General features: G+C 36.7%; 1 protein-coding gene across 1 annotated transcript in view; it reads right to left on the bottom strand.

Annotated features, from left to right (window-relative positions):
• FCHO2 (FCH and mu domain containing endocytic adaptor 2) overlaps positions 1-12,658 on the bottom strand; it is a 115,960-nt gene that overhangs the window by 65,354 nt on the left and 37,948 nt on the right. Inside the window, exons 6-8 of the mRNA XM_082650906.1 lie at positions 10,514-10,618; positions 4,417-4,515; positions 3,597-3,693 (exon numbers count right to left, since the gene is read on the bottom strand). Of these exons, the coding sequence (XP_082507032.1) occupies positions 3,597-3,693; positions 4,417-4,515; positions 10,514-10,618 (301 nt within the window). The remainder of the gene's footprint in view (positions 1-3,596; positions 3,694-4,416; positions 4,516-10,513; positions 10,619-12,658) is intronic.

Raw genomic sequence — 12,658 nt, 5'->3', positions numbered from 1 at the left:
CGTGTTATTTTTCTGAGAAACACAAAATTTCCATCACTGTAATGGACTCCCCTCTAGTGACATAAATAGAACAAATATGTACGAAAGAGCTGTAACTCTTCACCCACAAGTCAACTGGAGAAGTAATACTTATTCTTTCCATTCCACACCCACACCACTCCCTTTTTTCCCCTTAAATTAGTTCTAGGATCACTTATTTTGAAAATCAGTCACATATACACAATGTCAACAGTCAGCCTGAAACAGTCACCTAATTCTGGGTTCAGTAATTCTAGGAAAGTCCATGTCACCACAATCTTCACTTCCCTCTTACCATTTAGTTACAGAAATTTTCTACATGCCATATATCTTAAGGCCATTAAATTTAAATTTATAAACAATAACCAAGAGTAGCTAACTATTAATCAGGTATGTATTAATTTTTAGAAAATACCATTTATTAAGTACTCAATAAAAACCTCACAACCACCCCATGAGGTAGGTACTATTATTATCCTCACTTTATAGATGAGGGTACTGAGGCTTATAGGTCTCACGGGTAGTAAAGAATAGACCACAAACCACAGGGCTAAGTAGTGTGCTACACCACAGATAAGAAAGTAACTGAACTTTTTCTTGAGATAATTGTAGATCCACAGTACAGTTCTAAAAAAAGAAAAAAGAAAAGAAATACAGCAAGATTCCTTGTATACTTTGCCCAGTTTCCTGCAATGATAACATTTTGCAAAACTACAATACAATGTCACAAACAGGATACTGATAATGATACAATCTATCAACCTTATTCAGTTCTGTCTAAGGCATTTTTAACCAGCCAATACACATTTGCTTTTATTCTATCAATACTTCTAAATGCTCTATATAAAAATTCTTCAATTGTTTTTACCTCTCTTAACTGGTTTTCACTTACAATTTAATCTTTACAATGAATTTTAGGGTTTCACGCTATTTTGTAGTTATGTATCTCAGCATCCTCATTCTCCTACATATGTAAATTTAGGTAGTTCTTTTCTAATTTCTCCAAAGCATGGGCCTTGAGGTCAAGGATCCTGAAATTTAATCCCAGTATTCTGGCATGTACTTAGCTTTGGCAAGTAATTTAACCTCTCAATATCTCCATCATCTGTAAAATGGGAATAACAGTACCTACTTCAAAGAGTTCCTGAAGATCAAAGTTTGCCTGCAAAGCAGTTGACATAGTACATGGCACAAAGTAAGTATTCACTAAATTTAACCATAATTACTTACTATTCCTTCACCAAGACTTATCTAATAGCAAATCCATCCATTCCAACCTCTTTAACATGCTAACCTTACCATATATGCCCATCTGTTCATTCATTCAACAAAAATGTACTGTTTACACATAATAAAGATAAACACATGAATCAAAAACAGAACTTTTCTTCATAAAAGCACAATTACTAAAATTTAAGGTAGACAACAACGCCAAAAAAAGGTACAAAGTTCTCTGTCTGATGGTGGAAGTAACACATGACCTGGCTTTTTAAGAATTTATTCATTTGAAAAATGAGTGGGATATAGCATTTTCTAGAGCAGACGTAAGGGCAACTAAGGTACCAAGGGCAAAAGCGGGGTATGGATAGGAAACAACAAGCGATTCAGGTTGGCTGCAATGGAGGGTGCCAGAAAAGAAAAATGGCAAGTAAGACTAAAGATTGGACAAGGGCAGGGGCTTCCCTGTTGGCGCAGTGGTTAAAAATCCGCCTGCCAATGCAGGAGACATAGGTTTGAGACCTGGTCCAGGAAGATCCCACATGCCGCAGAGCAACTAAGCCCGTGCGCCACAACTACTAAGGCTGCGCTCTAGAGCCTTTGAGCCACAGCAACTAAAGCACGCACGCCTAGAGCCCGTGCTCTGCAACAAGAGAAGCCACTGCAATGAGAAGCCCACGCACCGCAACCAGGAGTAGCCCCTGCTCGCCACAACTAGAGAAAGCCTGCACGCAGCAATGAAGACCCAACGCAGCCAAAAATAAATAGATAAATAAATAAATCTATTAAAAAAAAAAAAAGATTGGGCAAGGGCAGATCCCAAAAAGCTTTGAATCTAAGTCCAGAATCTAAATTTCATTCTGTCTATAATGAAAAGTCAAAGATTTATGAGTAATGCCATTATGAGTTCATAATTATATACCCAAACCATTAATGTGCTACAACATGTAAAACAGACTAGAGAAATCTCTACTGTGCCAGTATTTAGAAACCTGCTGCTGTATTCAATGAGGTAGGTAAGAAGGAAGGTCTGAAGGGAAAAATACTAATGGAATTGAAACAATACAATTTGAAACTTAACGAAACGTGTGAAAAAGGAAGTGAAGATGATTTAGGTTTCAAGCCTTAGCTGTGAACTGCACTGAAGAAAAATGGCTCCCAGACTTCTCTACAAATCACATATTCATTTTTCTGAATTCTAAACTATACTTTAACTTCTTTACTGGACTGAATAATTTTTACCTGTGGAATGAAAACAAGTATCTTGCACGAATATGGTAGAGTAACCAATAGATTCAAGAAATCTAGAAGACTTGGGACTTCCCTGGTGGCACAGTGGTTGAGAATCTGCCTGCCAACACAGAGGACCTGGGTTCGATCCCTGGTCCGGGAAAATCCCACATGCCGTGGAGTAACTAAGCCTGTGCGCCACAACTACTGAGCCTGCGCACCACAACTACTGAAGCCTACACACCCTAGAGCCTGTGCACCGCAACTACTGAGCCCACGTGCCGCAACTACTGAAGCCCGCATGCTCTATGGCCCACGTGTTGCAACTACTGAGTCCGCGTGCTGCAACTACTGAAGCCCACATGCCTAGAGCCCACGTTCAGCAACAAGAGAAGCCACCGCAGTGAGAAGCCCGTGCACCACAAAGAGTAGACCTCACTCGCCGCAACTAGAGAAAAGCCTGTGCGCAGCAATGAAGACCCAGTGCAGCCAAAAATAAATAAAACAAAACAAAACAAAACAAATCTAGAAGACTGTAAGTATGCTGAGCAGGAGAAGAGAATGGTGCTTATTATATTTGATATAACATAACATGCTTATTAAAAGTAAGATTAAGGAAACCCATAATCATTTGTTCATAAAATAGGAGCCAGGATGCCTATAGTCACTGGTATATTCCCCAGTGTCTAAAATGGTACCCAGAATACTATTAGCACCCAATAAATAAATTTGTTGAATATATATGTGAATGAGGAAAGAAAAAAGTTATTAAATTTTACGAAATGTTCTCCACTGGCCTCAATGCTCTGAGGGCTTAATATTCTCTCCCACTCTTTGTCTCGTTAAAATGGGCTTCTGTTGCTAACTCTACTTTTGAAAATATAAACTGTAATATATTAATTTAGTAAAGGTATGATAACCACTTTAAGTAGTACTAAATTATTAACTACTGAAGGTCAAAACAAAAACCTAACATACCATCAGACACAAAGTAAATGATATCTGAGATTTCACACAGATTTTTAAGTATCTCCCAAGCTCCATTTTGCAATTTTGGAATTTAAAGGCAAACACATTTGTTACTGGATGGGAAATGTGAATATGTTTCCTTGCAAAGTTTGTCATCTTACCAGGTCTTTCCTTCCCAGTGCCTTTTGACTCAGCAAATTTTTGTATCAAGCTTTCAACTGTAGTGTTAGCCATGTTATTCATAAATTCTTCATGGACCTATTAAAATGAAATAAAGATAAATTTTTTTCACTTTCCATAAATATTCTTACTGTATTTCAGACAAAACTTCCACAAAACAATTAAAATTCATTATACCAAAATATATATTTTTTGACCCAGAGCGTTTAAGAACTTTCATTTGCCTAATATGCTCTGTTACCTAATTCTGTTAGTAGATCTATGGATACAAACCACTTTTTACATGAACCCTTAACGTACGGTCTCACAGCCTTAGAAGTCAAGGCAGTGTCCTCTTCCTATCTTTGAGTGTTTTAGGGACATAAATCTTACGATAAATAAAACTTATACAGCAATGAAAATAGTATTAGAATTTTAGTAACCAAGAATAACAGAATTCATCTTTCTCTACTATATTTCAATGCACCCCAAATGTCATCGTTAAGGCACTTTTATATTTTTGGAAATTTTCTAAGCACAAGCTCTATAACTTATTGAAGTTGCTATGCTAAATTTTAAAATAGTAAAACTTTGTAATAAAGAAATATTCAAAAATTGTTAACTTCAGAATTTTAACTCCATAATTAATTTAAATTATCATCCTTCATAGGATGGTAAAATCCAGGTTATTCTGTATTTAATACATGTAAATACATATTCTTTACCTGAAATAATTCAGTATCATGTTATGAGTTATGATTTTTAGAGTCAGAAGTGAACATAAAATTCTCATGAATCAGTTCAATAAAAGTAAAAACGTACCTGGCCTATTTGTAAATGAATTTCCTTTATAGCATTTGACAAGGATCCTATAATTTCTTTTATATGAATGAGATGAGTTTCTTCAATATCTTGAAATTTCTGGGTAGCGAATATAAAAAATTACACACACACAGATATATTCTGAAATCAAAACACTTTTTAGAAGTCATCTTAATACAGCTAACCAAATTTGTCAAGTTATCATTAATATTTAACAATGCATCGAAAAATACAGCATTGAAAAAAGTTAACTTTTTGTTACATCATTTCTCAGGCAAATATGACTTTTTCAGAATCAGAAGATACCACAAATTAAAATCTATAATCATGGCCAGAAAATTAGAAGGAGACCCAGAAGAGAATAGTGTCAAAAAACCAAGTATTTCAAAAACTGAGAAACAATTAGTTTGCAGAGCTAAAACTACAGTTTACTTCTTAAGACTTTACAATCTAGCCCATAGACTTTCAAAAAGGTCTAATTCTGGAAATGTTAATACATAGTCTCCAAAAGAGACAGTCTATGGTCAAAGAAATCTGGGAAAGCCTGTATGTATACTCTGTCCCAGCAGTTCTCAACTGAAGGTAGAGATGATTCAGATGACCTGGAGAATGTTTTCAAACTATAAAACAAATAGATCCTCCATGACTACTTAGGCAATGGGCTGGAAAGAGGTAAGAATGTTGTTTGGAAAAAAAATCCCAGGTTATTCTGATATTTACTCCCCAGGAAGAAAACCACTGCTAGACTTGGCTTCACAATAAATGTATTAAAAACTGAAGTAACTGAGAAATACTAAAGTATCAAAACTTGTTTCACTCTGCTTAACCCAGTGTGTTCCAAATTTCTTTGACCATACAACCCTTTTTTCTTCTTCTCTGAATATCTATTAATATCTCACAGAACAATAATATTCCTCAAAACAGGATTTGGGAAATGTTGAACTAGTCATTTTCAAACAAAAATACATTTGTCATTTCCAGTGCACAAACCTGATTACCCACTTTCTTGCCAAATTACATCAGTTCTAAGGAGCAGGCCTAAATGTTTGCTATTTTTCCCTAGTTTATCAAATTAAATTCCCTCACCCCATATTTAATGTCCAATTTTCTTCAGCACTGAGTTACGTGATCAGAAATCACTAAGCCAAATAATCATGTCTATATTTGTGTAAAGGGTCTGAACTTCTAAAAAAAAATCAATTATGGTGAAATTAGTTTTGGCAGTAATGCAACAAAGTCCAAAAACTTAAATCCATTTTATTCATGAGGAATGATGAGTTAAAATAGAGTGCTTGTCTTGACTAATTCTGACCAAGTCCAATGAGAATACCAATACTGCAAGATCCTGAATTACCCTTAAGAACTGAGGAACATTCAGGAGAAGCATGATCCTATTTTACGTTCATATTATAAGAATTCACCCTCTGCTTAAATTTCTGCAATTTAATGAACAAGATATTTTCTCATAGACAGGTAGTCCCAAATCCAGGAAAGCTTGGTCAAACAGGCACTAATTTCAAATGGATGATCCCTAATTCCAAGGAAACTTGTGCCTTCTTCTTATTCTCTTTTGAAACACCTACATTGAATAAGTCAGATCCTTAATAATTGAGAAATATCTTGAAGCATGAAGCCAAACAGAAACTAAAAGCATGATTCAGCTACAATCTTGAAACTGTGCTTTATTTTTGGTGGGAGGACTGCTAAATATCAGAATTCCTCAAAATTAGTGACTACGAAATAAGTTCAGAGTTATTCAGCAATGGGAATATAGTATCAAGTGTTTGAATATAAATGAATAAATCTTCTTGAACAAATCAGAGTTCTTCCTCCTTGCAATTTCAAATCCACTGTGTTCATATGTACTGTTATATTAGATTTTTTAAAAAGTACAATTTTGTCAGCCAGGAGAGGTATAGAAAAGCACTCTAATACTAAAACTCCTTAATCTGAGGGTGTTGCTCAAGCAAATCTCAAATTTCCTTGAACTAGCCATCTAACTGTTCAAAGTAAACAAAATCTCCCTACTGTTTCAAGTTTTTTAAGTGTCATTAACTGACAGTGGTGAAAAGCATAAGCACAGAGTCACAATTTTAATAATGCTTATTCTCAACTCAAATGCAAAAACTTACATCACAAGTACTCCAAGTAAATTCTAACTTCTTTCACCCCAGGTAAATATATGTCCTGCCACCCAAATTTCATTCTCACTAGATTGACAGGCCCCTTCCCACTAGGATTAAGTCAACCCGCTTGGCCTGGAACAAAAGGAAAGTAGAGAAGCAAAAGAATTCTTTTCCCTTCTAAATAACCCAAAATAAAGTCTACTGTCTATCAAGAAACAAAAGTTCACCTGTCCTACAGTTGTGCGTGTGTGACAGACAGAGAGAGACAAAGAGGGAACATGCGAGAGAACACACATACACATCAGCACAGTATACCATCAACTTTAAAAGCACCATGGTTAAACATCTGCTCAAACAAATTAATGTTTCCATCTTGGAACTGGCAAGATAAACAGTTAAAATGCAATTTGAAAAAATGTAATGAGGAAGCAGAAAGAGATAAGGAGAGGGAAAGATGAGTGCTGAAGATTCTTTATAAGGTAATATATACAAACAAAAAACACTGACTCTGGGCTTCCCTGGTGGCACAGTGGTTGAGAGTCCACCTGCCGATGCAGGGGACATGGGTTCGTGCCCCGGTCCGGGAAGATCCCACTTGCCGCGGAGCGGCTGGGCCCATGAGCCATGGCCGCAACGGGAGAGGCTACAGCAGTGAGAGGCCCGCGTACCACAGAAAGAAAAAAACAAAAAAACACAAAAAAAAACACTGACTCTAACAAATTCTAATTTGTTTTTTCAAATTAAATAACTGAAAGGCAAACATTTTCACTGACAGAAATTAATCATTTTGATAGGAAATTAACAAATCAATAATAACTGCCTTATAAATGAGTGTTCCTAATGATTTAAAAGATAAAAGAGAACTTGCTGAAGTCTACAATGACCTCAGTTGCTATAGAAATTGAAACGTTTTATCTCACTAGAGATGGAGCCTCATTTAACACAACTAAACCCTTCTTGAAACATTATCATTTCCGAGCTGCCATGACATTACATTTCCCAGTTTTATTCCTTCTCTGGCTTCTCCTACTTGGGTTTCAGCATCTCTTCCTCTCCCAAACTGACAATGATGAACCTCTCAGAGCTTGGCCATTATTTCCCCACACTCTATCCAAAGGTGATGTCATTATGGCTGTGTGTACTGTCCAGCCCCTATTTTATAAAGTCCCAATCCTTTATTCAAAACCTTTGGGACCAGCTGTTTTGGAATTTAAATATTTTGGATTTTTAAAAATAAAGATAACGTGGTGTTACCATATATCTCATAATACTACCAACAGGATCTGCAGTGGCATCTGTTTATCAAACACTAAAGGAAAACATGTATATTCAGTCTAAGTAGGATAAAGAGACTACAAATTAGCCTCACATCGGTTCAAGTTTTGCTGCCAACTGAGTTCCAGGAAAAAGATTCTTGGTTTTCAGAGCTTTTGGAATTCAGAATTGTGGATAAGGGATGTGAATATTATGTCCAGGCAAGATTACTTACAGCCTCCAAAACTGCCCATTTGATGTCTCCACTTAGGTATACACAGCTCAAAATTAACATGTTCAAAACTGAGCATCTCATGCTCTTCCGATCCCTCAAACTAACAGCTCTTCATCTAGCCTTTGCCATTCATCACTATACACATAGGCTTACAAGCCAAAACCTGGAAGAGATCTTGAATCCCTTTAGAATTCTCCCATTCACCCTACCCCTGCCATCTCCAAATGCATTCACTTGTCTCCTTCTACAAGGCCACCACACTGACCCTCATCCTTCTCACTGGACTATGATACTGCCTTCCAAATTGGACTCTTTTTTTTTTTTTTTTTTTTGGTAGTACGCGGGCCTCTCACTGTTGTGGCCTCTCCCGTTGCGGAGCACAGGCTCCAGACGCGCAGGCTCACGGGCCCGGCCATGGCTCACGGGCCCAGCCGCTCCGCGGCATGTGGGATCTTCCCGGACCGGGGCACGAACCCGTGTCCCCTGCATTGGCAGGCGGACTCTCAACCACTGCGCCACCAGGGAAGCCCCAAATTGGACTCTTGATTCTCCTTTGGCCTCACTATAATTCATTCTTCATGAAACTGTCAGAATTAGCTTTAAAAATGCAGACCATATCCTGTCACGTCCCTGCATACAGCTCTTCAATGTATTCCAACTGCTCTTGGAAGAAAACCTAAACCCTTACTAAAGCCTGGTCCTTGATTATCTCTTTAACCTCATTTCTAACCACCATCTCTCCTTACTCAGTTTCAGTAAGCATTTTTTACTTTCTAGAATGTGATCTCTCTTTTACACATCTGGGTCTTCACATCCATGGTCTCCAATGCCTAGAACACTCCTGCCCTAGAATGAGTCTCTTACTGATGCTTCAAGTCTCAGTTTTAAATGTTACTTCTCCAAAATGGACTTTCGTTAACTCCCTAATCCAAATTAGGTCAACCCCATTATTCTATCCCATGGAAGCTTGTTCTTTTCCTTTGTAACATTTCTAGTAATTTGTAACTTTATATTTAAGCATATATTTAATGTCTGTCTCCCTCCCCTACACTGTATACTCCATGTAGAGCAGAGAGGATTTGTTTTATTTACATATATATTGTATACACCCAGCGTCTAGCACAGTGCCCACAGCATGGTAAGTACAGATGGATGCATGATGCCTGCACACAAGCACGCAAGCCGTCTGTTTCTGAGGTGTGAATCATTCACCACTCCAAGCAAGAAGACTCCCTAGAATCCACAAAGTCAGACTCATGGTCCTTCTTCACACTTACAGAGTGTCTACCATGAGCTGAAAACTGTTTTAAGTGCTGAGGAGACAGCAGTAAACAAATCAATCCCTGCTCTTACAGAACTTATATTTTAGTGGGGGGAAGACAGACAACAAAATATGTGGGTGGAAGAGCCAGTGTGCCTCACCATATTTCTAGCCCCTCGAACATGATGACTAAGAATGTTCTAAGAAGAGGTTCTTCCACCAGCCTCAGGGCCAGAGTGAAGAGCTAAGCCATGATGAACAAGTAGCATGATAAAAAATAAACACTTGCTATTGTAAGCCACTGAGATTTTGGGGGTTCTCTGTCACAGCAGCATACCATCCTATCCTGTCTGACACAGTAAATTAAATGCATGGTGTCAGATGATGACAGGTGCTAAGGAGAAAAACAAAACAAGAAAAGAGGACAAGAGGTGAAGGTAGAAGTTTTGCGTATAATTCATAAAAGGCACCCATCTTAAATCTAGGCCTTTAACTAAGGCTCTAAGAACATCAAATTGAATATAATTTATCCCAAGCTTACAGAGACAGATTTTTTTTTTTTCCCCCGGTATGCGGGGCTCTCACTGTTGTGGCCTCTCCCGTTGCGGAGCACAGGCTCTGGACGCACAGGCTCAGCGGCCATGGCTCACGGGCCCAGCCACTCTGCGGCATGTGGGATCTTCCCGGACCGGGGCACAAACTCGTGTCCCCTGCATTGACAGGCGGACTCTCAACCACTGCGCCACCAGGGAAGCCCGAGACAGACGTTTTTTAACTGATTGTCTGTCTTCCCTTACTAAAATGGAAGTTCTATGAGAGCAGGGATTCTTGACTGTTTTGTTAACCACTATATCCTCAGCACTGAGTCATTTCCAGTTTTCTTCTTAAGTCAATTTTAAAACCCATACATAATCATTACTGTCTTCATCATCTACCAATGTCCTCATTTTCTCCAATGCTCCTTAAACATTCTAGTCAATCTGAATAATCCCTTATGATATTATAACTATTGATTCTTGGTCTTCAATCTCCAAAACAAGATGTATATTTTTAAAACAGCATTATTAAAACACTGAGATTGTGCATTTTAACATTTTTTAATACTAAAAAATTTTATGACAGAAAAATTATATTATTTTTATCACTAATATAATTTATTATAATTTACAAACAATAAACACAAATATCCTGTTTTAGATTTAAAGCCTTAAAAATACCAACCTGAGCTGTTTCTGTCATTTTCTGTTCAAAATCAGCTTTTCCTAATGCATATTTTTCCACATAGAGTTTATAGGTATCTGTAGCTTTCTTAGATTTAACAGTTGCCTGTAACAAAACAGAAACATTTTGAACTATACAAAATATTTTTTATTTCCTGATATAAGTTTATATGAAATAATAATTTAAGTGCATTTTAAGAAATGAGGCCTATGTTGAGTTCAAGATGACAAAAACTAATACCTTTTTTTAAGTCCTCCTTAGTGGTATTTTTTGTTACAGTCACACAATAATGCAGAAATTAAATGCTAATTCTCTTGTCTGATGGAACGTGTTTTAAAAAGTTAAAATACTTTCATTTTATAACCCAGAGTAAGATCACACAACCACATAATAGTACAATGTTACTAAAAATTCAACAAACAATACTGTGACAATACCCTCAGAATATGCTTGACACTCCTTTACACACCTGTGAGTCTTTCTTCCTTCCACAACAGATATTCCATTTAATGTCTGATCAGTGACTATAAAGCTAGCTCAAAAGTTGAAAAAAAAAAATCAATTTTCCTTGAGGTTTCTCAGTTTCCATTGTGCTCCGGAAAATCTATAAATTTGTTTTTAATCATTGCCTATTTTTCAAGAAATTGTTACTGCATTATTATAGTTCTAATTTTATCAAAGTTACTTACTCAATAAAAACTTAATAATATGTTAAATATTAGGCAGTGACGAATATGAATACAAATTATATAGAGATCGTTTCTTCAGGGACTTCATAGAAGAAGTATAACCCATATACATAAACAGCTAGAAACTGGTGGAAAGTAACAAAGAAGTAAAAACAAATTTTATGGAAGATGGACATTAAGGAAGAAGAAAAACTATGTGTCACTTGTAGGTTGGGGCAGACATGTGGCTATCAAGAAATCTGATTATTCTCAAAGGATTGATCAATTTGGATACAGGAAGTTTGAAGGGAAGGGGTGTTGCAGTAAATAAGAGTTTAAAGAAGATCAAAAAAAGAAAAGCTATAGGATTTCAAGATAAAAGATCTCCACTTTCTTGATGAGGTAAGAGGGGGTCTGCTACGAGTGAAGAAGAGTAGGGTAGGGTTGGGAACTTCAGGAGAATAAAGAAAGTTTCAAACCATGGTTGTGGAGGATGCAACTGGTAATAACTACAGGAGTAAAAGTCTTGCAAAGAGCCACTGAGGGCTAAGCTGCAAAACTTGGAATTTGTGCAGAGCCAATCAGAGCCAGTAGGTAATTATCTCCAGCTATGTTCAGGAGTCTAAGAATAAGTATTTGAAACAGAAAGTTGGGTTTACCTGGAGGTTTGGGGTTGGCAAGCGATGCATACAGTCTTATTCTTTAAAAAGGCAACTCTGTACTCTCTCTAAAATATAATTGCATATATTATATTAAACATATATGCTTTATGCTTGTGGGCCTTCTTAAATAAAGAATATAGGATGCCACTTTATCTTGTAGTGTATCAAAACGGTATCTTGTATCAGAACTGGTTTCGGAGCCAAAAGAAACTGGATTCAACTTTTAGCTCTACAATTTACTACCCAGTTGACTTTCAGTTTTATATAGTTCTCTCATTCCTAAAATGGAAATACCACATATTTTTTTTAGAGCTTTGGCACAGATGAAATGTAATTTATGTAAATGCTTGGGACAGGGACTACAAAATAAATAGTATCTGCTATTAAACATCAACAGGAACATACATCATTATATTTTGCTGTTACACTTTGCTGTTATTATATCTAAGAGCTGTTCTAAGCTCTACCCCTAGAGTAAGTGTCTAAAACCTACAATGATTTTCTAGTTTGCTCCTACGGACCTTTTTTTAAACTCTCTTCCCATTGTATAGCCGTATGACATTATTTTATACTACCGTTAATATACTTCCTCTAACATCCTTGCCCTTTCAAACATTTAACAATTAGATGAGATGGATATTTAGACTTGAAAAACTACCTTCACGGGAAGTCCAGATAACCAAGTTTGCTAGAATTTATTTTAAAAACAATTTTAATGCCATGGTTATCTGCGTTTCCTTTTGGATTTTGTTATGCCAAGAGACTTGGAAGAAGAGAATTTCTTCCAGCTACCTAAATTTTCAGTCTATACAAGA

This window comes from Grampus griseus (genome assembly GCF_964374135.1).
Source record: "Grampus griseus genome assembly, chromosome: 3".
NCBI classification, from domain to species: Eukaryota; Metazoa; Chordata; class Mammalia; order Artiodactyla; family Delphinidae; genus Grampus; species Grampus griseus.
Note: the sequence above shows the minus strand (reverse complement) of the source record. Positions and strands in the feature narration are given on the sequence as shown.